Source organism: Thunnus albacares, chromosome 19 (genome assembly GCF_914725855.1).
Source record: "Thunnus albacares chromosome 19, fThuAlb1.1, whole genome shotgun sequence".
NCBI lineage: Eukaryota > Metazoa > Chordata > Actinopteri > Scombriformes > Scombridae > Thunnus > Thunnus albacares.
Genome location: NC_058124.1, coordinates 8,291,710 through 8,319,410, shown reverse-complemented (window position 1 = coordinate 8,319,410; position 27,701 = coordinate 8,291,710). Strand labels below are relative to the sequence as shown.

At 38.2% G+C, this 27,701-nt stretch overlaps 3 protein-coding genes and 1 long non-coding RNA gene across 9 annotated transcripts in view; 3 read left to right on the top strand and 1 right to left on the bottom strand.

Moving 5' to 3' along the window:
- The first annotated feature begins 348 nt into the window (after window positions 1-348).
- Window positions 349-7,887, top strand: LOC122969588 (sodium-dependent neutral amino acid transporter B(0)AT1-like). Its single transcript, XM_044335431.1, has 12 exons — window positions 349-764; window positions 1,542-1,682; window positions 1,764-1,901; window positions 2,435-2,616; window positions 2,736-2,846; window positions 3,616-3,728; window positions 3,821-3,949; window positions 4,073-4,229; window positions 4,364-4,568; window positions 4,674-4,833; window positions 6,242-6,404; window positions 6,672-7,887. The coding sequence occupies exons 1-12, from the start codon at window positions 566-568 to the stop codon at window positions 6,876-6,878; spliced, it is 1,905 nt and encodes a 634-aa protein (XP_044191366.1). The 5' UTR covers window positions 349-565; the 3' UTR covers window positions 6,879-7,887.
- Window positions 7,888-8,228: 341 nt separating this feature from the next.
- LOC122969591 (sodium-dependent neutral amino acid transporter B(0)AT1-like) lies at window positions 8,229-15,293 on the top strand. Its single transcript, XM_044335434.1, has 12 exons — window positions 8,229-8,578; window positions 11,427-11,567; window positions 11,688-11,825; window positions 11,911-12,092; window positions 12,247-12,357; window positions 12,467-12,579; window positions 12,729-12,857; window positions 13,456-13,612; window positions 13,709-13,913; window positions 14,041-14,200; window positions 14,459-14,621; window positions 14,881-15,293. Exons 1-12 carry the CDS (start codon window positions 8,380-8,382, stop codon window positions 15,019-15,021), a joined length of 1,839 nt encoding a protein of 612 aa, XP_044191369.1. The 5' UTR covers window positions 8,229-8,379; the 3' UTR covers window positions 15,022-15,293.
- Window positions 15,294-16,301: 1,008 nt separating this feature from the next.
- The window catches only part of LOC122969594, an 18,478-nt gene continuing 7,078 nt past the window's right edge, over window positions 16,302-27,701 (bottom strand). For 3 of the 6 annotated variants that reach the window (XR_006399052.1, XR_006399053.1, XR_006399051.1), the window contains one exon: window positions 16,302-17,423. This is a non-coding gene — a long non-coding RNA (uncharacterized LOC122969594). Of the gene's footprint in view, window positions 17,424-19,030; window positions 19,094-27,701 lie in introns of all 6 variants that reach the window. The other 3 variants (XR_006399056.1, XR_006399054.1, XR_006399055.1) reach the window with 3 other exon arrangements.
- On the top strand, window positions 17,367-25,165 carry LOC122969590 (sodium-dependent neutral amino acid transporter B(0)AT1-like). The gene is made up of 12 exons (XM_044335433.1): window positions 17,367-17,565; window positions 19,011-19,151; window positions 19,254-19,391; window positions 19,522-19,703; window positions 19,801-19,911; window positions 20,003-20,115; window positions 20,279-20,407; window positions 21,985-22,141; window positions 22,231-22,435; window positions 22,561-22,720; window positions 23,222-23,384; window positions 24,181-25,165. Exons 1-12 carry the CDS (start codon window positions 17,367-17,369, stop codon window positions 24,322-24,324), a joined length of 1,842 nt encoding a protein of 613 aa, XP_044191368.1. The 3' UTR covers window positions 24,325-25,165.

Here is a 27,701-nt window from a genome sequence, read left to right as displayed (position 1 = left end):
TGCCACAATAATCAATAGTCATACTGTTTGAAAAAGAGTTATATAGTAAAACAATCAACACAACACTCCTCACAACTTTTTGAACTTGAACAAAGGCTTCTCATTTAGTTTCTTGTGTCTCTTACTCCACTATGACTTTGCACCATTTCTCTTACAAACTCATGAATATCAGACTCATCTATCACAGAAAAGTGTTGGCGATGGCACCTCATGTGAAGTATTAACCATTATAGAAAACGCTGCACTTTCTTCTGCTTAAAATTGCTGACATTACATAATACAATACAGACTCTAATGAGCAACTGATAACTGCAGTTTAGGTGCCATAGGTCACAGTAAATACCTCAGTGCCCATTCAGATGAAACACAGTAGGGGTAAAGGACTCCGAGGAGGACAGTCCACAGAGAATCAGTAACAGTTTCCACAGAGGAGGCTGATCCAGGACAGGCACACCCTCTTGAAGGTTGCACTGGAAAGTGACAAATCCAACAACTGAATACCAAAGAGAGCCTCAACAGCTACATTTTGCAATTCGGTGTCCAGTGAAGTTTATAAAAAGGCACCATGAAGCTGAAGATTCCAAATCCAGGACTGGATGATCGGATCCCCTCTCATGGGGACCTGGAGAGGATGGAGACTGAGGAGGCAGGAGACAGGCCCAAATGGGACAACAAAGCCCAGTATCTGCTCACCTGTGTGGGATTCTGCGTGGGACTTGGCAACGTTTGGAGGTTCCCGTACCTGTGTCAAAGCCATGGAGGAGGTAGGCTTGGATGAGAGTGACTGGATGTTTGAGTTTTTTCAAAAAAGATAGAAGGAGCATGCAAGAAAGTGAGCAGTGAATATGAATGAGGAAATGAATCTAAATATTTCCTTTACCCCTTTTCAGTAACTGATTATTTGAGCATTTCCAAAACTCAGTCATCCCACTTTTTGTCTGAATTAAACCATAACACCCATAAGTACAGTAGACTGTAACACATAAACTGTCCCATTTGAAATTGAATTTTCATGTATAAAGGCTCCACCAATTTAAAATAAGAAGGATTTTTTTAACATTGTGAGCCAACTGAGATTTGGAAAACTTGGGAGTTAATGTTTGGATGTGCAGTAATATTTTTACACACAGCAGAGACAAAGTATTCATGGCAGAATACACGGACTGATTCATTTAAGTCTCCAATAAATTTGAATAGACAGAAATGCTTGTTTTTAAAAGCTCAGTTTAAAATAAATAGATTTATCCCTCGGAAAATGTCTACTAACTCAGAATTATTCAACAATTTCAACTTAAATATTACAACTTGTACTACTGGAATTAATTACTTTTCTGTTGTTTTGTCAAACTTTACGCTGACTGAATTTGTCTTTTCAAGGTAAATGTAGGTAATAAAACATACAAAATGCTTTTTACAGTTTATGGGTGTCTTGATGGAAGCAGTTTTGTGGAGTGAAGTGCTGAGTATTTACTTACACTCACATTAAAGTGAATCACTCACCACATTGACAACGCATAACAACCATTTAAATGTATTTCCAGGGGCATTTATGATCCCATTCCTCATCCTTCTGGTTCTGGAGGGAATCCCACTGCTGCACCTGGAGTTTGCCATCGGTCAGCGTCTGAGGAAAGGCAGCGTGGGAGTGTGGAGATCTATCCATCCTTGCCTGACTGGAGTTGGTGGGTGAAAACATACACTTTTGGTTGTGTATTTTGATTTAAAAGCAATACTACAATACTAATTGTTGTATTCTGTTACAGGTATTGCGTCCTTGCTTGTCTCATTTTTGGTGGGCATGTACTACAACACCATCATGGCTTGGATCATGTGGTACCTCTTCAACTCCTTTCAGGATCCCCTGCCATGGAGCCAGTGTCCTCTCAATGCTAACAGGACAGGTATGTCTTCATCCATCAAGATAACAGTCAGAGAAACTTTAAAAAACTACAGTGACAGTTACTGTAGATATATTTCTGAAAATGGCTTCACAAAATCAATTAACATTAGACAAAAAGAGATGATTTCAGAGCCTAGTTTCTTCAGGAATCAAATGTTACACAAGTAAGCCCTTTGTAGTCTACCTTTCATGCAAATCTGGTAACAAAGAGAAGATACTACTCTCACATCTGTTCAGTAAATATAAGGCTACAGCTAGCAGCAGGCTAGCTTATCCAAAGACTGGAAACTAGGAAACACTACAGATTGGCTGGCTATGTCCAAAGTTAAAAAATCCTCCTAACAGCACCTCACTGCTCCACTGCCAAAATTAGTCTGGCACATAATTCCTGAAATGTAAAAACAACAAGCTGTGAAACCACAAGTTAACATTTCAGTTTTTCAGCTGGGAGTGGTATATTCTTCTCATCTGTGGTCATTTTCTTTAACTACAGTATGTGATCCTAGATTTTCCTTTTGTTATCTGCCCCTACAGGTCTGGTGGAGGAGTGCGCACGGAGCACTACTGTTGACTACTTCTGGTACAGAGAGACTCTAAACATTTCAACAGCTATCGATGAATCTGGAGGTCTGCAGTGGTGGATGGTGCTCGCTCTGGTGGCAGCCTGGGCCCTCCTCTACGTCTGCTGCATCAGGGGGATTGAGACCACCGGCAAGGTCTGAGAGTAATCAAATGTGGGAGACTGGGAGTGCATATATGTTTTGTTTTTTTGTTTTTTTAAAATATACAGGTATATTATATCGTTGAATAATTTTGTCATTCTCTCATTTCTCAGGCTGTGTACATCACCTCCACTCTACCATACTTGGTCCTCACCATCTTTCTCATCAGAGGACTGACTCTAAAAGGCTCTCTAGAGGGAATCAAGTTCCTCTTCACACCAGATGTAAGCACTGTTGTAACCAACATTTGTCAGTTAAATTGATATCATGCAATTTTTTTAAGGAATAGTTTCATTTGTTTAATTTTGGAAAATTAAAGAAATTTTTTTCTTGCACAAAGTTAAATAATATGATTTATACCAATCTCATGTCTGTTCAGTAAATATAAGGCTACAGCCAGAAGCCGGTTAGCTTAATTTAGCATAACACTGGAAATAGCCTGGTTCTGTCTGACCAGTATTGCTAAAGCTCCGAAATTAACATGTTACAAACAACAGAAACTGCAGCAATAAAGCAAAAGAAAAATGAAGCTGTAATTAGAATAAGCAGAGATTACCAAGATTATGCAAGACAAAGAAAAATTTTTTGCAATAAAATTTCATCACAAGACTGATAAAAGCTGATAATCAAAGTTCAAACACTGTATAGCCAATAAATTATGCATACAATGTCTTTCAAATCATGACATGAGTAATATCCAGATAACAACTGGATATTAATATAGCAATAAATTTATCACCCAGTTATTTTTCAGGATTCTTAAACAATAGTCAATCTTTTTTTAAACTCCTCCTGGTTTTATTGTGTGTCCTTGAAGATTAGAGGTCAGACAGATTATAAATAGATTATATAATCCTAGTGTGCAGTAACATCACACATCAATTATTAACAATGGCCAGGACATAAGGAGATAGTGCTTACTGTCAGCTTTAAAGAACAGGAAGTAATCTAGGCTCATTTTCACAAGAAATTTATGTTTTTATTCTCTTTTAGGTGAATGAGTTAATGAACCCATCAACCTGGTTGGATGCGGGTGCTCAGGTTTTCTACTCCTTCTCCTTGGCTTTTGGAGGTCTCATCTCCTTCTCCAGTTACAACTCTATTCAGTGAGTAACTGCCTCATCATTAGTACTGTCATAGAGGAGTTCTCTGTTTAGCAGTTCCCCTTCCATGATCTACATTTTACATTTTCTTGTAGCAACAACTGTGAGCAGGATGCCGTTCTCATCTCCATCATCAATGGCTGCACCTCAGTGTACTCTGCAACGGTTATCTACTCCATTATCGGCTTCAGGGCAACACAAAAATTTGACGACTGCACGGGAGAGTGAGTTTCAGATTGGGAATTTGGTGGTCAAACTCATCCAAATGTGCAAAAACACATTTTATTTGCAAACTAAGTGTGATTCACCTATATGAGGCTGAAGTTATGTCTGTGGATCTTTTGCAGCAACATCTTGAAGCTGATTAATGCCTTCAACTACCCTGAAAACAGCATCACAGATGGCAACTACGATGAGGTTCTGACACACCTCAATCAGACAAATCCTGATATCATTCAAGGGTTGCAACTAGAGCACTGTGACATGCAGTCTTTCCTCAGTCAGGTCAGTAAAGAACATTTAAATATACTGCCAGTGCTGTTAATCAGTCTATTATCTACAATTTATCCATCATTAGTCCAAATGAAATGACTTAACAGAGTGTTAAAGACCGAAATATTTGGTGTATACTCCTTTAGGGGGTGGAAGGAACAGGTCTGGCCTTTATCGTGTTCACAGAGGCCATTATCAAGATGCCTGTTTCTCCTCTCTGGGCTGTCCTCTTCTTCATCATGCTCTTCTGCCTCGGCCTCTCAACTATGTTTGGGAACATTGAGGGAGTAGTTGTTCCTTTGCAGGACCTTAGACTGTTGCCCAAAACATGGCCCAAAGAAGTTTTTTGTGGTAATTACTTATATTTCATTTTGTACATAAAATCATTTTCATGTTGAAATAGAAAAATTGATATGGGTATTTCAGTGTAATCAGTTGTTTTGTTTTGTGTTTCAGGTCTGACATGCTTGATCTCATTCGCCCTTGGGCTCATATTTGCCATGCGCTCTGGAAACTACTGGTTAGCTCTTTTTGACAACTTTGCTGGCTCTATCCCTCTTCTGATCATCGGATTCTGTGAAATGATTGCTGTTATCTACATCTATGGCGTAGATAGGTGAGTGTCCTGGAAGTGATTGATCAGTGCAAATTCACAGTGTCTAAGGTAATTGTTTTTCGCAATGTTAAAGGCTGATTTATGGTAGATTGCTCGACACTGTTGATAAGTGTTGCTCACAAGAAATGACATATTTTCAACAAAAATTGTTGCTTGACACTTTCCTCTCATGTCATGCACCTGGAGAATAATGTTATGTCGCGGAGTGTGATTGAGAAGTGCTAATGACGGCATGGAGATTGTAGTTTTCACTTCCTTATTGATATTTTGGTCTGTAACTTTAGATAACTTGTAACGTCCTTGTCTAATTAGTCCTGGTCGGGATGATGTAATGTAACTAGACAAGCTGGCTGGAGGATAGCATCTGGTTACCATGGAGATGACTGAACCCTTTCACTGAAGCATAAATTGAAAACATCATGCAACGCTTTAATTTCTACTAAGTGACACTTATCACAACTGTTGAGCGACCTACCATAAATCAGCCTTTAGCAGTGTGGTTGTAGAGATGACAGCATCAGTTAGTATATTTGGTCTAGACTGAAATATCTCAGCAAATATTAAATACAAAATTTTGTATGGACAATCATAGATCCTTAATGATGAATATTAGTCACATATATATATATATATTCCATATAGCACCATTATAAAATCATAGTTTAGATTTGTCCACTATTTTGGTTTATGATCAAATACCTGTAAAACTAATGACAACCCCATCAACCTCAACTGTACCTTATGTTTGTTAGCATACTAACATTTGCTACTAAGATGATTATGTTAAACACATATACCTGCTAATCATCAGCGTAAGCATCGTCATTGTGAACATATGAGCATGCTGATGTTAGCATCTAGCTGAAAGCACCTCTGTGCCTAAGTGCTGTCTCACAGAGCCACTAGTGTGATCTTAAAACAGTGCAAAAGTGAAGGAAATAACACAGCACAATGTATTCTGACCTTGGAGCAGAGATAATGTGTTACAATTGTCATAAAAGAGATAAAGAGGTACAGAGTGTACTGTTGATGTAGTAACACCATGGTGAGGAATGTGGAAAATGTTTTGCTCAGAGTTTTATAATATTATTAATAAAAGTAGTAAAAATGCTAGTAATTAGTTATTAAATGTGCAAAATATTCTGTAACAGTATGTTTTACACAAATTAATATGGGACACAAGGTTCGGTTAGCCTAAAGTAATATAGTTCAAGTAATAGAGTGCTAATTTTCACATGGTTAAAAAAGGTTTAGGTCCAGTGTAGCATCAACACGTTGAACACAGGCTGTAACAGCCACACAAGCTGCTTTATTTACTGTAACTAATAAAAGTACAAGGTCGTCTTTTATGGATGCTTTCATACACACTCAGCTGACACTAAGTCTCCCTCTTATTGCTTCCACACAGGTTTAACAAGGACATTGAGTTTATGATTGGCCACAAGCCCAATATTTTCTGGCAGGTGACATGGAGGGTGGTTAGTCCACTCATCATGGTCGTCATCTTGATTTTCTACTTTGTAACCCAAGTCACAAAGACTCTCACCTATTTGGTTTGGGACCAGGAGGCGGTAAGTGTGTTCATCACTTAAGTCTTAATTGAGATCATATAAAATAAAGATGTGGGTTTTAAAGAAGTAGCAGCCTTAAGAGGTTTCTAAATGTGTCTTTTATCAGTTTTGGTAAAATATGATAAAGGGTTTGGTGGAGGTTCTGGAGTTAATAATAGGTGTGATGAAGTGTGTGGAGGCTTTTCCTCATCATTACTGAGGAAACATGTAGTGTTTTATACATTGCTGTTGACTTAATCATAACACTGTCCTTTACTCTGGCCATAGGAGAGCTTCCCCACCCTCGAAGCGCGTCCTTATCCTTCTTGGGTCTATGTCATCGTTTTTATCCTTGCTGGAATTCCCAGTTTATCCATCCCAGCGGTTGCCCTCTTCAAATTCATCCAGAAGAAATGTTGCAAGCAGAAGGAATACACTGGTGACACAGTGAAATCTATCTCCTCCAAAATACAAATGAGTGACAAAGAGTTTTAGATAGATTTTACCTTGATTATTTAATAACAAGATGAAGGAATGTGGACATTTTATTTGTTGTTTGTATATTATGCTTATTACTTTTTTCTTCCTCCCATATCCTGGACACCAGGAGAAGAGCACACTATGACTTTTAACTGAGAAATGTAGAAGTAAATTTGGAAGTGTTTTCTGTAAAATAATGTAGGTTTGGAGAAGAAAGTAATTGATGTTGCTTTTCATACAATTGTAATATTGGTTTCCCACTGTGCTAATATTTCACATGTTATTGTATGTTATACATTAAAGGAGTAGTTTGACATTTTGGGGAATACGTTTCACTTTCTTGCAAAAGTTGGACGAGAAGATCGATGTTAATCTAATGTGTGGATGGTAAATATGAAGGAACAGCCAGCAGCTGGTTAGCTTAGCTTGGCAGAAACTGCTAGCCTGGCTCTGTGCAAAGGTAACAAAGTCTGCCTACCAGCAACTCTAATGCTCACTTGATTTACACATTACATCTCGTTTGTTTAATACTTTGCACAAAGCTAAGCTAACCAGCTGCTGCATGTTGCTCCATATTAGTTCTACATACATAAAAACAGTATTGGCAAGCAAGAAAGAGAAAAAGTGTATTTTCCTAAATATGGCAAGCAAAAAAAAATTGCAATAATTTATTTTAAAACAGTATTTTGTAAATAATCTTTAATAGAGGAGCAAATTTTTTGTTAAAACTTTAAACATACTGTTGTGTAAATCTTGTTTTGTTTTGTTTTTTTAAACCAAAAATGACTATATTCATGGCATCAGTGCTTTTTAACCCACTTTTGTGTTGTTTATAAGGTTTTTGGCATATAGTCAAGGGACTGTTGTAAAGTTTTAATATTTTGTGTGTATTACAGCACTGCACTTACACTGCCATAAACTGCCTGTCAGTTTATGATCTGTAAATGTTCCTCTCTCATCAGTTCAAACTAAAGAGCAAAATGAAGAGGTTACATGCTATGAAAATAAATCATGTGGAATATCATTGAGATTACTGGTTCTTTCAAGGATTTTGAGACATACGTACATTTAGCTGTTTTTTTTTTCATTGAACCAATGAAATTGGATTCTGTTTTAACACTGACATACAGTGGTTTTGAATAATCAGCAAATTTTAGAAACAAGAGACCAAAGCGATATGTACAATCTTATCCTTTTCACACTGTATCTATTTTAGAAGCAAAAGAGACCATCTAGTGATTAAGCTTAATAATTACTTTAAGTTGAGTATTTTTCAGGATAGACATGAAACTCAGAACATTTACCCTAGTATTAATTATTAAATTATGGTTATACAAGGGCAAAAGTACAGGGCGTACTTTCACTAATCTATGGACCACAACAGATAAAGTTAAAGATCATAAACTTGTTTCAAAATTGCTGAGTGCTCCTTTGTGGACATTCATACATTAAACCCTCACTAATGCTTTAACTGTAGTAGAGACAACTCCCCTGCTTCAGTGCATATGTGGACACCATGAGACTGGTACTTCCTAACCCAGGACTGGATCTGCGGATCCCTAACCATGAGGATCTTGACAGGATGGAGAAGGAGGAGGCCGGGAGCAGGCCCAAGTGGGACAACAAAGCTCAGTACATCTTAACCTGTGTGGGCTTTTGCATTGGGCTTGGTAACGTGTGGCGATTCCCTTACTTGTGTCAAAGTCATGGAGGAGGTAAGCTGGAGGGGTAAAGAGACATACGTCTGTGGTTTAACTGTTAAAAGACTTTCAAGTTTGTTTGAAAAATTATAGACTGGTTGAGGCACCCAGGAGTCAGGTTATTGTTTACTCAGGTACCTTCATTTGTGATTTTGCTGGAGTCACTTTTAGTAGTTTACCTGTGCAGCATTAGTATGGGTCATTGAGGGATTACGAAAGGCCATAGCTATTACCAGATATCTAAACGTCTAAATCTTAACATTTCCACTACAAAATTCACTAGTCCTTTGTGCCTGAGGCAAAATGGAAACTTAAATATATCACTCATTCATGGCCACAAGAGAGTGGTGTGACATTTCCATCAAGTTATATGAATGATTCTCAGACTGTGAGATCTCCTGAAGTAATGGCTAATCTTTGGCATGATGAGCAAAAGACAGAGAATGTGGGGTCTGCTCTATTATTGCTATATGCATTCGCACTGCATACATTACATCACGTGTGTGTGTGTGTGGGCAGGGTTAGGTTGTGGGATTTTTTTGTTTGGTTTTTTTTTGTGCTTGTTTTTGTTTTTTTGATAAGTTTCAGTATTAAGTGGATCATTGTTGTCCTTTTGATATGCTGTGGATTGAGCCACAGGGGATGAGACGCAGGTTTCAAAAGACATGCATATTTTAAAAGTATAATCTGTTGTTGTTGTTCTGTGACTGGTTAACTAGAGGTTTCAAGCCCATAAAGTTATAACCAGTGTCCATAGTCCATGTAATCAGTCACAGTAATGTGACACTTCTGATCGATACAAAACAATAACAATATTATATTTTAGGCCTCTGTAAGTTTTTTGAAATTGCATTTAATCTTTTGTCTAAGTAATACAATATACAATATTGTATTTAAACATCTGTAAATAACTATAGTCATAAACTTTGCTTATCACAGTATTATATAACAATGAACCTGTAACCTTGTACACTTCAGTTAATACCAAACTGCCATTAACTGTTATCAACAAAGCTCTTTTTAAAAACGTGACATACAGTACATGCTATAGTGTATGGTGATATTTCAACCTTGCTTATATTCCTACAGTTCATATCATCTGCAACACTTCATCATAATGCTATAATTATACATGCATTGTCCGAAATCTAGACCAGAATAAAACCTTAAAATGCAGAGAGCTGAATGGTACAGAGGCCGAGAACAGCTGTGCTTGCAATTTTTTTTTTTAATGCCGTTATCTCAAGATGATTAGTTAATTATTTTGCTACCTTGTGAAAAACTGCTTTGTTACCTTGAGATAACAAGATAATCAACCTGTTATCACAAGAAAACAAAGGGTTGTTTCCTTTTATCAGAGATTAGGAGTTCCATGCCAGCATAAGTGATGGGATAAATGAAGCTTTCTAAAGCTGTGAATCAAATTAAGCAATTGTGTTGAAAACGGTTCACTGTTTCGAAGCATTTGATGCAGTCAAAATGGCGACATCTGCTGGGCAACTTTGACATTGCTTTTATATGTAAGGATTTGGGGCAAGACGTCATGAAGCAGGCAAAATATATGTAAACTCACCACTACCATCTGTTTGACGTTTTGTGCCATATTTTATTCATTAAAAGCTGTGATCTCGAGAAAACAAAAATCGTTATCTTGAGAAATCAGCCTTTTGTTTTCTCAAGATAATGAGATAAATTAACCATGACAAAATGAGCTTTGTTATCTCAAGATCATGGGATAATTAACTTGTGATCTCGAAATAATGGTATTAAAAAAAAAAATTGCAAACACAGCCATTCTTGGCTTCCATACAATAGAGATATGGACCACGGTCCTTTATTTAATTGACTCGATGTCAAATCACAATACTAACATGCTAATAATGTTTCGCAGGTAATGTTAACCATGTTTAGCAAGTTAGCTAACATGGGCTGATTAGCACAAGACACAAAATACAGCAGAGGCTGATGGGAATATAATAAGTTTGCTGGTATTCAGTCATTAACTAAACTGAACAACTAGTAGTGAACAAATTGAAAGTTATTACACACTAAGAAACACTGTGTTAAAATTTTACAGAGTTTGTGTCAATACAGCGCCGACACAATACTGGGATAATGTTACCCATAAAGCCACTCAAGACAAGGCATTGTTTTGGACCAGTTTTATGTGTTATTTTTCATTTTTACTGTTGGGTTATTAACCCACACTAAAGCGGGTTATAATCTACTCTACTCTTTTTAAACTTGCATGTCACAGTTTGTTATTGATTGTTAATAACTTTTAAATGCCATATGCACATCGTTTTTACAAGAAACAATACATTTGTGACCATTTCAAGCTTAAGCTTGTTGTGTGTAATACTGGCAAAAAATAACAGGTTGCTACTGGGTCAAGTTAACCCGATGTTGTATTGGCGCTATATAGAGCCAAATTGGGTACGATTTTAACACAGTGATTTTTGGTGAGTGCAATTCATTCTTTGAGGAGCATGAATGTGTGTAGCAATAATGGCAGCCAATAGTTTCACTAAAACCAACAAATGTCAACCTTATGGCGCTAAATGAAAAGTTAGGCTAGGCTAAAACATGACGGCCATGTTAGCAGTAGGCTACTTATAGGTTGGGTGGTGCTTTGAGCTAAATCTGAATGTCAGCGTGCTAACAGCCTCACAATAACAATGTTATGTGTATGTTAAGCATGTATGTTTACCATGGTCACCATTTTAGTTTAGCATGAGGCTTTGCTAGTTTTGAAGGTATTTGGTCATGTTTTTATGATGTGCTGAATGTCATGTTTACAAACATCATATGTAGAATTCAAAAATTCCGCAACTCATGACCATTAACCACATACATTTTCCAGGTGCCTTTTTAATTCCCTACCTAATCCTGCTGGTGCTAGAAGGAATGCCTCTCCTGCTGCTGGAGTTTGCAATTGGCCAGCGTCTCAGGAAAGGCAGCGTGGGAGTGTGGAGGGCCATCAGCCCTTATCTGACAGGTGTTGGTAAGTAAAATAGGCTCTGAAACAATTTGTCTAAAAGAGAAGAAAAAAGGACCCCATGGCATCAGTAGGTATCTGGCTTCCTGTGAGTTTGATATCACAGTTAATGATGCTGTCCCTCAGGTATTGCCTCCATGCTGGTGTCCTTTTTGGTTGCACTGTACTACAACACCTTAATAGCCTGGATCATGTGGTATCTCTTCAATTCCTTTCAAAACCCGCTGCCTTGGAGCCAATGTCCTCTCAATGACAATGGGACAGGTATTTGAAAATACACACATTTTCAGCCCACAAAGCATCCAGATTGCATTCAAGTTTATGTATTATATATTTGTTGCCCCTACAGGCTATGTACCAGAGTGTCAACTGAGCTCCACTGTGGATTATTACTTTTACCGTGTGACTCTGAATAGTTCAGCCTCTATATCCGACTCTGGGGGAATCCAGTGGCCCATGGTACTTTGTCTGTTAGCTGCCTGGTCAATCGTCGGTATATGCTGCATAAGGGGGATCAGCAGTACAGGCAAGGTTTGTTGAACCTACCATTAATTATGATACATGGCATAATCAGTATTATCCAGAACTTCAATAAAGCTAAATTAAATTAAAGCTAAACTAAATTAAAACTAAAATCTATTGTTCATTATCAATATTAATCCATTCTCTCTTGTCATGACCTCAGGCAGTGTACATCACAGCCATCCTGCCTTTCATAGTGTTGGCAATTTTCCTGATCCGAGGACTGACTCTTAAAGGCGCCCTGAGCGGAATCAAGTTCCTCTTCACACCAGATGTATGTTTCTAATCTTGATTAGATGAAAAGACATTATATCATTATTATATCATCAACATTATATCTCATAGCTAAAAGCCACATCACAATGTGTGCCTCGTTCTTGCAGGTGAACGAGTTGATTAAACCAACAACTTGGCTGGACGCAGGTGCCCAGGTATTTTACTCCTTTGGTTTGGCATGGGGAGGCCTCATCTCTTTCTCAAGCTACAACCCTGTTCAGTAAGAGACTGACATTTATAATTACTGTGGTGTTTAGTTCAAGTCTCATTTTGCTTACTTTGACTGAAAAGTTAGTAACCATTCTCAGATGTTAAGTCAACATTATATCGGTTGGTTACTTGGTTCTTTGTCTCATTTCTTTTCCCAAGCAACAACTGCGTGCAAGATGCTGTGGTCCTATCTGCCATAACTGGACTCGCCTCAGTCTATGCTGCTACAGTTACCTATACCATCATTGGCTTCAGGGCCACAGAGAAATATGACCACTGTATCAATGAGTGAGTAAAGTTTATTTCAAGGTTATGAAAAAGTTAAGTAGTTTTTTAGATTATGATAAATTTAAAAATTGAATGATTATATATCCCTCAAACTTATATCTTCAAAAATTAACTGATTGGGCCTTTAAAGAATGGGTTCAAATTTTTTTCATATAATCTCTCTAATACTACACTCATGTGGTCATTCTGTATGTACGATGAAAGAGTTATTGGTTTGCTGTCATCATAGCATAGCACGATAGCATTTAGCTCTAAGCGGAGCATTGCTTAGCCTCATAGACCTGCTATCATGGCAGTACTTCTCTCAGCAGAAACTTGGGATGGTGTTTCCTTGCTGAGCTGTAGTGGAAAGGTTATAACACAAAGAGGGCATTTTGTACTAAAAAAACTAACTTTGGAAAATACTCAGTTGTTTTGGCTAAGTCAGAGTGCAGCAGCCTCATATTAGCTTCAGTTGAACAGATTTTTACCTCATTTTTGACATGGAGTCACACTAGTAAGGGGTCACTTTACAACGAGTACGGACAGGAGGAATGATTATAACGACCAATAATTTTGACTCCTGAAATGTTTCTAACTGGTGATATTTTCTCCCAAGAAACATCATGACATTATTAAATGAATTCAATCTTCCTGAAGACAGCATCACTACAAGCAACTATGAGGCAGCCTTTAATCATCTGAACAGCTCTTATCCAGATATTGTTCTTGGATTGGAGATTAAAACCTGTGACATGCAGAAACTACTCAGTGAGGTAACTATATTGAGGAATATCATAACTATCACAAAAAATTTACTATTGTTTTTTACTCCCACCTGAATTTCAACTAACTCTTGTGTACTTATCCAGGGAGTGGAGGGAACAGGTCTGGCCTTCATTGTTTTCACAGAGGCCATCACCAAGATGCCTGGTTCCCCAATTTGGTCTGTCCTCTTTTTCATCATGCTTCTCTGCTTGGGGCTCTCAACCCTGTTTGGTAACATCGAAGGAGTGGTGGTCCCCTTGAAAGACCTCAATGTTTTCCCTAAAAAATGGCCCCATGAAGCACTGACTGGTAACTCGGTTTTTAAAAATCAATCTATACAGCATCTTTGCAATCCACAATGAAATGTACCTGTGCTGATTGTGGCTGGTTTCTGTTTTAAAACAGCTTGCCTTGTTTTTGTGCATGTGTGTTTCAGGAATTACATGTGTTGTCGCCTTCATCATGTCCCTCCTGTTTGCACAGCATTCAGGGATTTATTGGCTAACTCTCTTTGATAACTTTGCTGGATCTGTTCCACTACTGACCATTGGACTGTTTGAGATGATAGCTGTTGTTTACATCTACGGCATAGACAGGTTAGAGCTTATTCAAACTATTTTAGCATCACACTGTTCCTCTGTGTTGGCTTGATACATGCTTGAACATCTTGATACTTGCTGTACATTTACCATATAGGCCTACCGTATATTACATTAACAGTATTAGCCGTATTCAAGTTTACTGAGAATAATTTTATAGAGATGGCAGACTTACTTAAGTTTTGTGTAACTGGGATCACTTCATGAAACATTTCAAAGCTCTTCAAAATTAATTAAAATCCTTTTGCATGGCAGGTTCAATGAGGACGTGGAGTTCATGACTGGACGTAAACCCTCCATCTTCTGGCAGTGTACATGGAGGCTCATCAGTCCTCTAATCGTCCTGGTCATCTTAGTTTTTTACCTGGTGACACAAGTTCAAGAGGAGCTCACCTATTTAGTCTGGGATCCAAACTCTGTAAGCAGATCTGCTCAATTAATTAACCTGTGTTCATTTATATTCAGATGGATCAGCTCTGATCTAAGATTCATTAACTTTTTTATGCTGCTTCATTTGAAAATGCACAAAGTTGTCATGTGTCAAACAATTTTTATGGTAAATATTAAAAGTACAGCATGTAATAGTACCTTGTTGGACTCAGGAGTTAATAATTCCTCAGTAAAGTTTGGAGAGTCATTGTATACTAAACATACTAATACCATTTTATGCTCGGCAGGAGAAGTTCCCGTCTCTGGCATCAATACCGTACCCTTCATGGATCAACGCAATCATCTTTGTTTTGGCTGGAGTCCCCAGTTTGGCTGTACCTGTGTATGCATTATGTAGGTTTCTTTTTGTTTGCTGCAAGAAAAAATAGCAACCGGAGAAAAAATGTGCCAAATTTCTTGAAGTGATAAAGATCCTAAAATTCAGAATACAACAAAATGTTATTTAGTTTGTGTTCAAAATCGATATTTATATTACAATGTTTTTTTTCTATTTATATTGATGCACAGGTTCATAAAGCACAATATTGAATTTTTATTGATGCACATATCTGCTCATGTTTTGTGCAGTTTCATGGCTACTGTATAAATATAGTCACTAATTGCACTTTTGTTTGCTAATAAAGTTTCTTGTTGTACTGGACTTTTCCAACAAGTCAGCCTTCTGTTTTCCACCCATCCATATTTTATACATCCTGTTCATCTGAGGATTATTATTCTATGTATGTATAGCATATAGCTCTCTTGTGTTTTTTGCCATTGAAACATTATTCTGCATATATAACTTTCCAAAAAATACTATTCAAACATATACTGCACCCAATAACACTGTCTACCAAAACAAATCAGTCAGTATTTGCCAGCAGCTGCTTTGTGACGTACAAATACACAGACAGAAGAAGTAGAGCAGCAAATTGGCCAAGAGAGGGAGCCTTTACATGGACATATAGTGGCAGGAAAGTCAGGTGTATAAGGTGCAGATAAGGCTCCCAGCATGTCATGTAGGGACAATGGAGTCTTTGACAATAATGTTCAAGGTTCTTCAACTGTTATAATATTAACAGACCACTATGACAGGAATAATAAATCACTTATTCAACCACTCCTTCAACTGTGGTGTATAGTGGTATGTTTGTATATATGATTTATATACTATTTTTATATATTTTATATTTGTATACTATTATACAATGTTTAATCAAATACAGAGAAAGCAGAGGTGGATTAATCAGCAGTCTGTACTGCTAATAGTCTAAATATAAGAACTTTTATTGGAGTATGTTCCAGCCAAACTGAACTTTGCCTCTTCATAATTGGGTGCACTTAGTCAACTGCCAGACTATTTCCCTTCAATGATTCACAAAATAATGATAAAAACAAGAATCCTATACATAATATACCTGTCACACTGTACCTGATGTCTTCTTTTAAGGACACCCCCACAGCAGACTTAACATGAAACTGTGTGAGCTAAAGGTTAATGAATTGTTACCTCATACTGTACATGTATTCTGGGGTGATTTCAGAAAAGGGGGGGATTTCATGTAGTATTCTCAACTTATGAAAAGTTGCCAGTGATATGAAAACAAAAATCTGTACATTTTATTGGATGTGGATTAGATTGTAAAAATGCAAGCTGTAAAGTCTCCTCTCATCCACGGACCACCAGGGTGGTTTTTATTTCAAAATATGATCTCGAATACATGTTTTTGGATGTTTCACCCAAGAAGCACTCTTATGATTCAAAGTGCATTACACTGTCACATGATGCTCACACAGCATTTTTGTTACATTATGGCATATTACATCATACCACTGAACACTTTTTAATAGAGTCAATAAATGACAGTGTAATTATTTCAAGGTGTCAAGAAAAAATCTTAATGTGTAGCTATACAAGTTCAAACTTGTAGGTCCAAGCTTTTTTTTAAACTACTGAGTAACTATTTAGTAATTACAGGGAAAGTGATATTATTTCTGAGTCACACTATAAAATAGCCATGTGAATGTTTATAAAATGATGATTAATCTACAAGGGAACCTGTGGTAATGTAGCTTTTGGGATTCAGCGTAGGATCCATCTATAATCAAATCTGAGGATCGACAAGAAATAACATTGGCTCTTATGTCATATACCACAAAAGGGCTGAATACCCATACTTTCACTTGGACTTAACTTTACTGTTGTTGGACAACACACAGTAAAGAGGCAATCTCAACTCAGTTTTAAATCCAGAGACATGGTTGGAGGCATGTGTTCAGGTATCACTTTCACTGTACAATCAGAGGAGATTCTGCAAACCTTGTTCAACAGTTCTCTTCACATGATCTCCCTTTATAGTTTTCTTTCTAGGACTCTGTTCTCATCGTCATCATTAATTGCTGCAACTCAGTGCACTCATGCAACTGTAATCTAGTCCACTATCAGCTCCAGATCCCCACAACCATATGACAACTGCATGGGAGCATACATCCTGGACCAGTGGATTCAAACCCGGGAACTTTTTGCTGTAAGGGGACCAAGCTGACCATCATACTGCCCAGAATGTTTCATTAAATTGATGATGGTATAAAAAAAAGTGCAGAGTGCACATTGGCTAATCTGTGGACGGCAACAGATAAAGTTAAGATCATAAACCTGCTGAGAGCATACCCTAAGCCCTCACTTTGACTCTGAGGAACCATAGTGTTACATCTCTGCTTCAGAGGAGCTGCAATGAGACTAGTACTTCCTAACCCGGGACTGGATCAGCGGATCCCCTCCTATGATGATCTGGAGAGAATGGATAAAGAAGAGGCTGAGGACAGGCCCAAGTGGGACAACAAAGCTCAGTACATCCTAACCTGTGTGGGCTTTTGTATTGGGATTGGCAATGTGTGGCGATTCCCTTACTTGTGTCAAACTCATGGAGGAGGTAAGCTGAGATGAAAATGGTAAAAGGACATCTTACATCAATTTTTGGATGATTGTTTGACAAATTATAATGTGGTTAAGGTACTTTTTAGTATTTTTTCTGTCTTTTAAATATAAACTTCCAGGAGGTAAATATTGTAGTTAAGCAGTGGAGAATTAGTTTGGGCCTTTAAGGGGTTATAAAATGATGCTAGAAACTAGATATCCAAGCTGTGAATTTGACCCTTTCAGTAAAAAAGCATGTTTCTGTGATTGTTAATTACAGTTTGTGTTAAAGTCAATAGAGGCACAGTTGCCACAATTGCACCAACTAAAACCAGCAAACCAGCAAACTAATTTACTAGGTTGTTAGCTATTGTTTGCTCACAGTACATGGCTAACCAGATATAACGTAGACTGCCAAAACTGACTGTGGTAATATAGTGGAACTGTCTGAATGGCCTCTGTAAAGGTTTTTGCCTTCTGAACAAACAAATATTGAACAACGCTCCCTTAAACGGAACAGAGTGTAATGAATGATCAGAATAACTGACCAAATATAGTTGAAAGCCTCATGAAGAAAAGTTAACTGAACATCCAAATAAAAAACATGTTGCTGTTGCAGATGGGAATTTGCTGAGCTATTATCCTTATCCTCATAACTAATGGTCACACAATTACTAAACATAGTCGTGACTATGAACATTTTAACTGAACTGAAAGAAATCATTGAAATCTGCAAAGTTATAGGTTCAACTTCTAGACATCTCTGCACATGTTTCAATATTCCTGGCAGAATATGAGAGGCAAAGTGGAGAGTCACACCTCATGCAAGCCCCGTGTCTAGAAGATTTGTCAGTAAACTCATTACCAAAGTCAAAAACACAAATCAAAGTGCAGAAATGCAAAGCAAAAGTTAGAAACACAAAGTGGCTAAAAATCAGAAATACAAACCAAAACGCAAACAAAATGTCATAGTTCTGAGTTCCTCAGTAGGTTGGTTGGTTTGTGATCAAGCATCTCCTTACATTTTATTTATTTTGGACTAAATCAATTTATGAATTCCACAATTATGTCTCAGAATGATGTCAACATGTCATAATCTCAAAAAATTAATGTCAAAAACTGTTTCAGAAGGCAAAAGAAAGAAAAAAGGCATGTTATGTATTTAATAATTTCTGAGCCTAATAATTTGATACATGAATATTATATATATGAAGTGCAGTCACTGTAATTTATTTTTTCTAAATTTACTTTGGCAATAATTGTGTTGTATTGTGTTGTAACTTTTGTTATCGTAGGCCAATACAGCACTTTTCAGTTGAACTATTTTTTACTGTATGTTTAACATCTGAGCTTTAAGGACCATTCACCCATATTTGGCAAGTTAAAAAAAGGCCAATGATTATCAGAAATGGAATGATATGTAGTTGGACAGTTGTGCCATTGATCACGTACATTTTCCAGGTGCCTTTTTGATTCCCTACCTAATCCTGCTGGTGTTGGAAGGAATGCCTCTCCTACTGCTGGAGTTTGCCATCGGCCAGCGTCTCAGGAAAGGAAGTGTGGGAGTGTGGCGGGCAATCAATCCTTATCTGATGGGTATCGGTAAGTAAAATACGCTCACCACAACACATCAAGACAAAGTTGTTAATGAATATCAGGCTACCCTTTGAGTCTCATATCAGTTATTGATTCTGTCCTACCTAGGTATTGCCTCCATGCTGGTGTCCTTATTGATCGGACTGTACTACAACACCATAATAGCCTGGGTCATGTGGTATCTTTTCAATTCCTTCCAGTACCCTCTGCCTTGGACCCAGTGTCCTCTCAATGATAACGGGACAGGTATTTGAGTGTATACACGCCTTCAATCCACCCAAATACATATGCATGCACACCAAAGCTCCCAAACTCTACCCATGATTAAAACATTAATAATTAATTAATAAACAAGGCCTGTTTATTTCCCCTGCAGGCTATGTACCAGAGTGTCAAAGGAGTTCAACTGTGGATTACTATTTTTACCGAGTGACTCTGAATAGTTCGGCCTCTATATCTGACTCTGGAGGAATCCACTGGCCAGTAGTAATTTGTCTCTTGGCTGCCTGGTCAGTCATTGGTATCTGCTACCTAAGAGGGATCAGCACTTCAGGCAAGGTACATTGAAGACAAATACTGCAGTCAAGTACAATGCATGTCTGAATCACTGCCACCAATATTATTTCATGTTTTTCTTTTCTTGTCATGACCTCAGGCAGTGTACGTCACAGCCCTCCTGCCTTACGTAGTGCTGGCCATTTTCCTGATCCGAGGCCTTACTCTTAAAGGTTCTCTGAGTGGAATTAAGTTCCTCTTCACACCAGACGTATGTTACAAATCACTAAAAAAAGAAGCTGTTTAGATTCAGGTATGTCACAATACAAACCCACATTACACTGAATTCCTCGTTCTTCCAGGTGGATGAGTTGATGAAACCATCAACTTGGCTAGATGCAGGTGCCCAGGTCTTTTACGCGTTTAGTTTGGCATGGGGAGGCCTCATCTCTTTCTCAAGCTACAACCCCGTTCAGTAAGAGACTGAAATTCACAAGCATTTACATCTGCTGTGTGTTTTATCACCACACAGCAGTTCAATTCCTGCTTAGCTCACTTTGATGGTAATACTGTAGCCATTTTCTGACCCAAGGTCAACATGCTATGTCCTGAATCTTTTGTTTTTCTCTTTTCCCAAGCAACAACTGCATGCAAGATGCCATGATCCTGTCTGCCATAACTGGCTTCACCTCAGTCTATGCTGCCACAGTTACCTACACCATCATCGGCTTCAGGGCCACAGAGAAATATGACCAGTGTATCAGTCAGTGAGTAGTCACAGTACGTGGGTTTCAAGGTTTTTTGAACAGAACAGAATAAACTACTTTTTTGGTGCCTCATTACTCCAAAATAAAAGTAAAAAAGGCTTATGATTAGGGTTAGGATTGGTCAATAGACAGTAGGTGTTTTCACAGGACACAATTTGATTTGTCATAGTAGGAAAAGCACAGGTGTTACTTTCCCTGTTTGGGACAGTTTCAAACACTGTGTGGGAGACAATCCTGGATGCTTATGGAAGTGGCGCGGTTGTGCACTGCTCTTTATCTGAAGAGGGAAATGCAGACTTGCATTTGCCCAGAATGAAATATGTAGAACAGCTGATTTCATTCCCTGGCTCTCCAACACAGAGGCTATATAGAAAGGCATTGCTGAGAGGAAGTGGTCAAGCATTCAGCTCACAGAGTTGCCATAGGCAAAACACTCCAAAGTCGTTGGTTGTAAGTTGTTTGGACAGGTTTTAAACAAAATTCAGACCCACTGCTCACAGGAAGAAGCAGGATGAAGTGCTGCATTTGAGTATGCCAAGGTGTTTCAATGCACACATGACTTTCAGTAACAAAAGACGCTCCTGTCCACACTCCCATTCACTCACACGGTGTATGGCACACAAGGGAGGACTGCAATTCTGAGTTCAATCTCAGCTCCTCTGGTGGTAGTGGGGGTCCTCGCTGTCTCCCACTGGTCTGTGGGCTCTTGACCAGCAGGACTAAATCAAGAGATCCTTAAACTACAGTTTGAACGGACTTCAGAGACCTCAGTTAAGCAGTTACACCAAAGCACAATAATTCTTCCCCTAAACTCACACTCCCCTCACCAGGTCAGACATTGTTGTCACCTGACACATGCAATAAAAGGAATATGTTGTCCTCAAGCAAACTTAAATAATGGCATGTTCTTCTGATCACAATTTAGCCCACTGTGGCAGGCACGCGCAGTATGATCTACATTGATCCCATGTCAGCAAAGCTTTGCTATGGTAAGCATCCAGGACTGTCTCTCACACATTGGATAAGTCTCAAAGGGGGGTAAAGTTACTAATTATGAATGATGGTTCTGTTTTATTCAAGTGTCCCAGTAAGCCATAACAGTGTGACACTGAGGCAGCATAAACAATAAGAGAACCCTGAAACCAAAGCAGCTAAATAGAATTCAGAAATCATTCATTTTATTATTTACACCTTTACTTTTCCTACTGTGACATGTCAACATGTCTTCAGTGACAAGGAGTAGGTGGAAATGGGCAAGTATGTATATAGTTGGAGAATGAGATGAGGATGTACGGGCAGGTGTGGGAATAAGGTGACTTGGACTACTAGAAACACACTGAGGGCAACTGCTGGTGGTTTGGGGAATGACAGGAACTGGATTAACAGATGAGTAACAGGCAAGATAGATAGAATAAGTGAAACAATTAAAAGCTAGCTGACACCATGACTCTAACTGAAAATCATCATGTAATCATGTGTACATACTTCATCTTTAAGGGGTCAAAAATACTCATTGGACCTGTAATGTTGACTCCAGTAATGAAGAGTTACCAATCTGTGACATATTTTGTTTCTAGAAACATCATGACATTATTAAATGGATTCAATCTTCCTGAAGACAGCATCACTACAAGCAACTATGAGGAAGCCTTTAATCATCTGAACAGCTCTTATCCAGATACTGTTCTTGGACTGGACATGAAAACCTGTGACATGCAGAAACTACTCAGCGAGGTAACTGCTGTTGATCAGTATTTAGCACTCCATGACATGACATTTCTGAACTAAAAGCACAATGCCCTCCTCGTCCTATGTTTGTTTAGGGAGTGGAGGGAACAGGTCTGGCCTTCATTGTTTTCACAGAGGCCATCACCAAGATGCCTGGTTCCCCATTTTGGTCTGTCCTCTTTTTCATCATGCTTCTCTGCTTGGGGCTCTCAACCCTGTTTGGTAACATCGAAGGAGTGGTGGTCCCCTTGAAAGACCTGAAGATTTTACCTCAAAAATGGCCCCAAGAAGCAGTGACTGGTAATTTTTAACTTTTAATTATCTAGACTGCATCTTTGCAATCCAGAATGAAATGTACCTGTGCTGATTGTGGATGGTTTCTGTTTTAAAACAGCTTGCCTTGTTTTTGTGCATGTGTGTTTCAGGAATTACGTGTGTTGTCGCCTTCATCATGTCCCTCCTGTTTGCACAGCATTCAGGGATTTATTGGCTAACCCTCTTTGATAACTTTGCCGGATCTGTTCCGCTACTGACCATTGGATTGTTTGAGATGATAGCTGTTGTTTACATCTACGGCATAGACAGGTTAGTGTTTTAAACTCTTGTATTTGCTTAACACAGTATTGTATGATATTGTACAGTTTACTGCAAAATTAGCATATAAACAGCACAAAGTGCCTTGCTCTAAAATTGATACATTTTTTAAAAATTTATGTATTTAGTAAAAGCTGCACTTATTTTTACACTTATACACACTTATATTTTTACATTAACAATGGATCAAATGACTATGTGTAATGTTTTGCAAGGTGTTGCTTATAGCGAAAATTATCACTGACAATTATCACCTGAATTTGCAGTTCCCAGATTTTTCAGCTTCTGCTATATAGACCATTTTAGCATCTTTCAGCTCATTCTTTTTTATATTGATAATAATCTATTATAATAAATCAATGATATATGTTTTGTAATATCTACTGTATTTCTGTCTTCTATGTACTGCTGCTGTCTTGGCCAGGACACTACAGATTGTTAATCAGCAAGGTTAAATGTTATATTTCTAATTAAAACCATTTTGTGTGGCAGGTTCAATGAGGACGTGGAGTTCATGACGGGACGTAAACCCTCCATCTACTGGCAGGTTACATGGAGGTTCCTCAGTCCTCTAATCATCCTGGTTATCTTAATTTTCTACCTGGTGACAACACTCCAAGAAGAGCTCACCTATTTAGTCTGGGATCCAAACTCTGTAAGAAAACTCAGTTAATTCATCTGTGTTCATTTACATCTCAGTATGTTAGCTCTGCCTCAGTATCTTTCCATTATGTTGCCTTTTTCCTTTCATCACAGTGGCGAAAAGTACATTTACTCAGAATAAGATTTTACATGGAAACCATATGATTCATTTTAAAATACAATGCTTTTAAATCAGTGGTTCCCAACTTTTTTGGCTTGTGATCCATTACAAAAACAGCAGTGTCTAGTTGCGGAACTTTGTCATGTTTCAGAAATATATAGAAATATTTAGCTCCATGTTTCCCCTCTAAATTTAATTTAAATGACAGTTAAAAGCCCAAAGAGGTCAAATTATCCAACATTTCAGAAATAAACATCAAAGATTAGGGAAAAGTCAAAAAACGAAAACAAACTTGTGTAGCAGATTTTTCTTCTGTCTGCCCCATGAATCATCTTAACAGCTTCATAACAGATTTATTTTGTGACCCTTTTGGAGGAACCACTGGACTAAAATCCATGACTGTATATAAAGTAAAACTAGCTGCACTCTGACAAGCTACAGCAGTCACATGGACCATTTTTCTGCAGAATGTGTCCTTTTAATTTAGACACTTGCAGTACATTTTGTTGATAATGCTTCTGTACTTTTACATAAGTAGGATTTTGATTTTGCAGGACGTTTATTTGTATGTATTGGTACTTTTACCTAAGTAAAGAGCCTGCATACTCAGGAGTTAACAATTCCTCACTTAAGTTTGGAAAGCCATTGCATGCTAAATACACTAACTATACTGCTTTCTGCTCTGCAGGAGAAGTTCCCGTCTCTAGCATCAATACCGTACCCTTCATGGATCAACGCAGTCATCTTTCTTTTGGCTGGAGTCCCCAGTCTGGCAGTGCCTGTGTATGCATTATGTAGACTGGTTTTTGTTTCTTGCAGGAAAAAAAATTAAATCCAGTGTATCGATAAGCCAAATTTCAATTTAATTCAGAATACAACATAATGTATGATTATTTAATTTGTTGCCTTGGTTTAATGGAAATCATCTTTAACATTATTTGAATTAAAGATGCAAATTATGGTTTGTCTATTTATATCCATGAAAAGGTTCTTAAGGCACAATATTGAACTTTTATTGATGCACTTTAGTGAATGTTTCATATTTGTTCTCATATTTTGTGCAATTATATGTCAGCCCTATCAATAATATATTTTTTTCTATTTTATAGTGAGGGTCTAAGGATAGAGGATGTCATGTGTTGTACTGATTGTAAAGCCCCTTGAGTCAGATTTGTGATTTGTGATACTGGGTTATATCTAAATTAAACTGAATAGATGACTTTTTTATTGTTTATCCTCTTCAGTTGGCATATAATTTTGTACGTGAATGTATAGTAGTTTGCTTGTGATTTTTGCCATTAAACTATGTTATGTTCATTGAAATATATCCTTATTCACTTAATTTTTCACAGTAGTTTGCCTGCACAGCAATTGTCTACAACTTGCAATAACTTGAATATTGAGCACATACTCATAGCTGGCTTTTGGAGGAGGGTATCTCAAAGAAATATCAATTTGGATATAATCTCCAGTCTTTGTGGTGTGTTTAAGTTCAACTTAATATGAGACATGAGGTGACACAAGGCAACGCTTCAGTGTGTACATGCAGTACAAATATTTTGACAGACAGAAGACACAGAGCAGTTAATAAAATAATTAATCACTTATTCAAACACTCATTCAGGTATTGTATATACTTTTGTGTTTGTGTGATCTGTTCTATCTGATTTAATCAAATTGATTTACATTTTAACCAAAAAATGGTAAAAACAGATGGATTTATCAGCAGTCTTTAATGCTTATATGCAAATACATTACTGTTAAACTAATTCTGACACATTATGGTTTATTGAAAGTTCAGTTAAACTGAACTTTGCCTTTTGCTCATTTGGTGAACTTGATGAAAACAAGAGAAACTTGAACATGACATACCTGTTACATAATTAAGATCATGCTAATTACGAAATTATGAACTGCTGAGGTGACAGAGATGATAAAATGTCTTCTTACACACCACTAAATGATTTGTCAGGTCAGTGATATTAAATCAAGCTGTAATAATAGTAATTATTGGTATTAATTGTTGCAAAGGTGGTAGTATTTATTGACAATTTCATATTGAAATATTGACAGTGTAATGAAGAAATGTGATGCTTTTCAATGAAGTGAAAACACAAAATGCAATGTCTGCACTAATTTTAACAATTATTAACAGTTAGTTTATTTTTAATCTACTAGATATCAAATATATTGATTTGCAATATCAACTTTTTAAAATCTAATTGAATGTTGTTCTCAACTAATCTCAACTAATCAACTAATCTCAACTAAAATATGTTTCTGCGTTTTAATTTTGGTCCTTTAAAAAAACAACCTGTCAATCAGTTGATAGCAAATTCAGATCTTGTGTTTTGAATTTTAGTGATGAGGCAGCTTTTATTTGCATTAGGACTATGGATTGTGCCTTTGAGATGAATGATTATTATTATAAATGAAGGTGGTCAGGTGACTTTCACAGCCTGTCAATCAACCAGTTCTGACCAACAGAAAATAGAATAGAATGCAGTAATAAATTAGAATGTGATGGTGATGTCACATCATGCTGATTAGTACACAATCAATCTAGAATCTTCAGTTTCTGATCCAACTGGTTCATATCCAGTCAGTTTACACAGATCACTCTGAGTATTCACTTCGTCTCCATCGTCTGATTCTGACTGTTTTTACCTTGTTGTCTACTGCTGCATTAAGCGAATATTAACAGTTCTGCTGTTCTTAATCTTAATAACCAACTGCTCCAAAGAACTGCAACGATTGTGGATTTCTTTGTCGAGATCATGGACTCCAGTACATCGTTGAACCTGGTGAGAGCTGAGGCCCAAGTTCTGGTCCACAGCCCCTCTCTCAAAGATGCTACCTCCCAGCTCCCTCTCCCTGCTACAGTCACTGTCAGCAGTGAGCTGGTGGAGGATCTGCTCGTCCAGCTGATGCTGAGGCTCAACCCATTGAGGAGCTCCATTGGTGCACAGCTGGACCAACAACAACTGCTGACGCTCTGTCTGCATTTGAGCGCAGTCACTCTTGAGACCCTGAAAACAGTTCCAGGTGTGTCTTTAGACGCAAACCTCCCTCCTCCTCCCTGCAACATATGGAAAGTTGCTGTGCTGCTCCAGAGCAGCCTCATGAAGACGTTTGGCACATCAATCCAGGTCAAGAAGCGGCTGGTGAAAAAAGACCCAGCACTCCTGAACTTCATCCCTCAACACATCATCAAGGCCGTCCTAACTAAGGCTGAGTCTGCAGGTGAGACTGCAGCTCCGACCCTTGCAAGTGATGAGGAGAGCCGTCTGTTCTCTCAGTTTCTCCCCGAGTCTGTCAAGGAGGAAATGTTTGAGCAGCATGGATCCTGGATCAGGTGCACAAAGGTCTTCAGCAAGGCTTTCCCCATTATAACAGATGAAGATATGCTGGAGTACCAGCAACGCATCACCAAGCCTCGTCTGTCCAGTCGGGATGTTGTGTGGGTGGACAAGAAATATGTTGTGGCCGACTTCTACGAGGAGGTGAAAACAGCAGCTGACAACAGCTCCCTCCTGCAGAAACCTCTGGCCCCCAATCCACCTTCAATCAACCTTAAACCATCTCAGCTTTATCTCCAGTTTATGGCTGTGAAACCAGATCTGATTACAGACAGAGTTTCAGTGAAGGAAGTCACAATCAGAAATGTCCTAGTGGATCTTTTTAAGTGTCGAAATGAGAACTTCTCCAAAGCACAGCAGCAAAAGGCCTTTGTAGACGACATGGTGGAGCACATCCACTTGTTGTTGCAAAAAGAGGCAGAGAAGTACTCCAAAAACAGAGTCTTCCTACAAAACCTCAAATACCTTGAGGACCCAAAGCAGGAAGTGAAACTGAGCCAGGAACTGTGGCATCCACTCAAAGTCAGACTGGGAGAGGCTCTGCCTAATACAAGGCTGACTAGAGAGGGACTGATGGAGGATGTTGAAGCTGCCTTGGTGGCCTGCAGCCTCATAGCCACAAAGATCCTAAACCACCTCAAGCCCACTGTGAGCTTTGCGGCAGGCACCAAGCCTGGAGATGAGACTCCTTACAGCATTAACATCCCCATCAAAAGAGACGAGAGACAGACAAAAAGAGAGCTGACCCAGCTGGAACTACGTCTGCAGGAGGAGAAAGCACAAGCCAGGGAGGAGGTCTTCTCTGCAGAGATTGTTACAGTGCCAGTTGTGGCAACAGAGCCTAAAGAGA

Coding starts and splice junctions, on each gene's coding strand:
- LOC122969590 (XM_044335433.1), top strand. CDS start 17,367: ATGAGACTAGTACTTCCTAACCCGGGACTGGATCAGCGGATCCCCTCC. Junction 20,116..20,278: donor TCAAGCTACAACCCCGTTCA/GTAAGAGACTGA, acceptor TCTTTTCCCAAG/CAACAACTGCATGCAAGATG. Junction 23,385..24,180: donor TAGTCTGGGATCCAAACTCT/GTAAGAAAACTC, acceptor TCTGCTCTGCAG/GAGAAGTTCCCGTCTCTAGC.
- LOC122969588 (XM_044335431.1), top strand. CDS start 566: ATGAAGCTGAAGATTCCAAATCCAGGACTGGATGATCGGATCCCCTCT. Junction 3,950..4,072: donor TTTGACGACTGCACGGGAGA/GTGAGTTTCAGA, acceptor GATCTTTTGCAG/CAACATCTTGAAGCTGATTA. Junction 4,569..4,673: donor GCCCAAAGAAGTTTTTTGTG/GTAATTACTTAT, acceptor TTTGTGTTTCAG/GTCTGACATGCTTGATCTCA.
- LOC122969591 (XM_044335434.1), top strand. CDS start 8,380: ATGAGACTGGTACTTCCTAACCCAGGACTGGATCTGCGGATCCCTAAC. Junction 11,568..11,687: donor CCCTTATCTGACAGGTGTTG/GTAAGTAAAATA, acceptor GCTGTCCCTCAG/GTATTGCCTCCATGCTGGTG. Junction 11,826..11,910: donor TCTCAATGACAATGGGACAG/GTATTTGAAAAT, acceptor TTGCCCCTACAG/GCTATGTACCAGAGTGTCAA.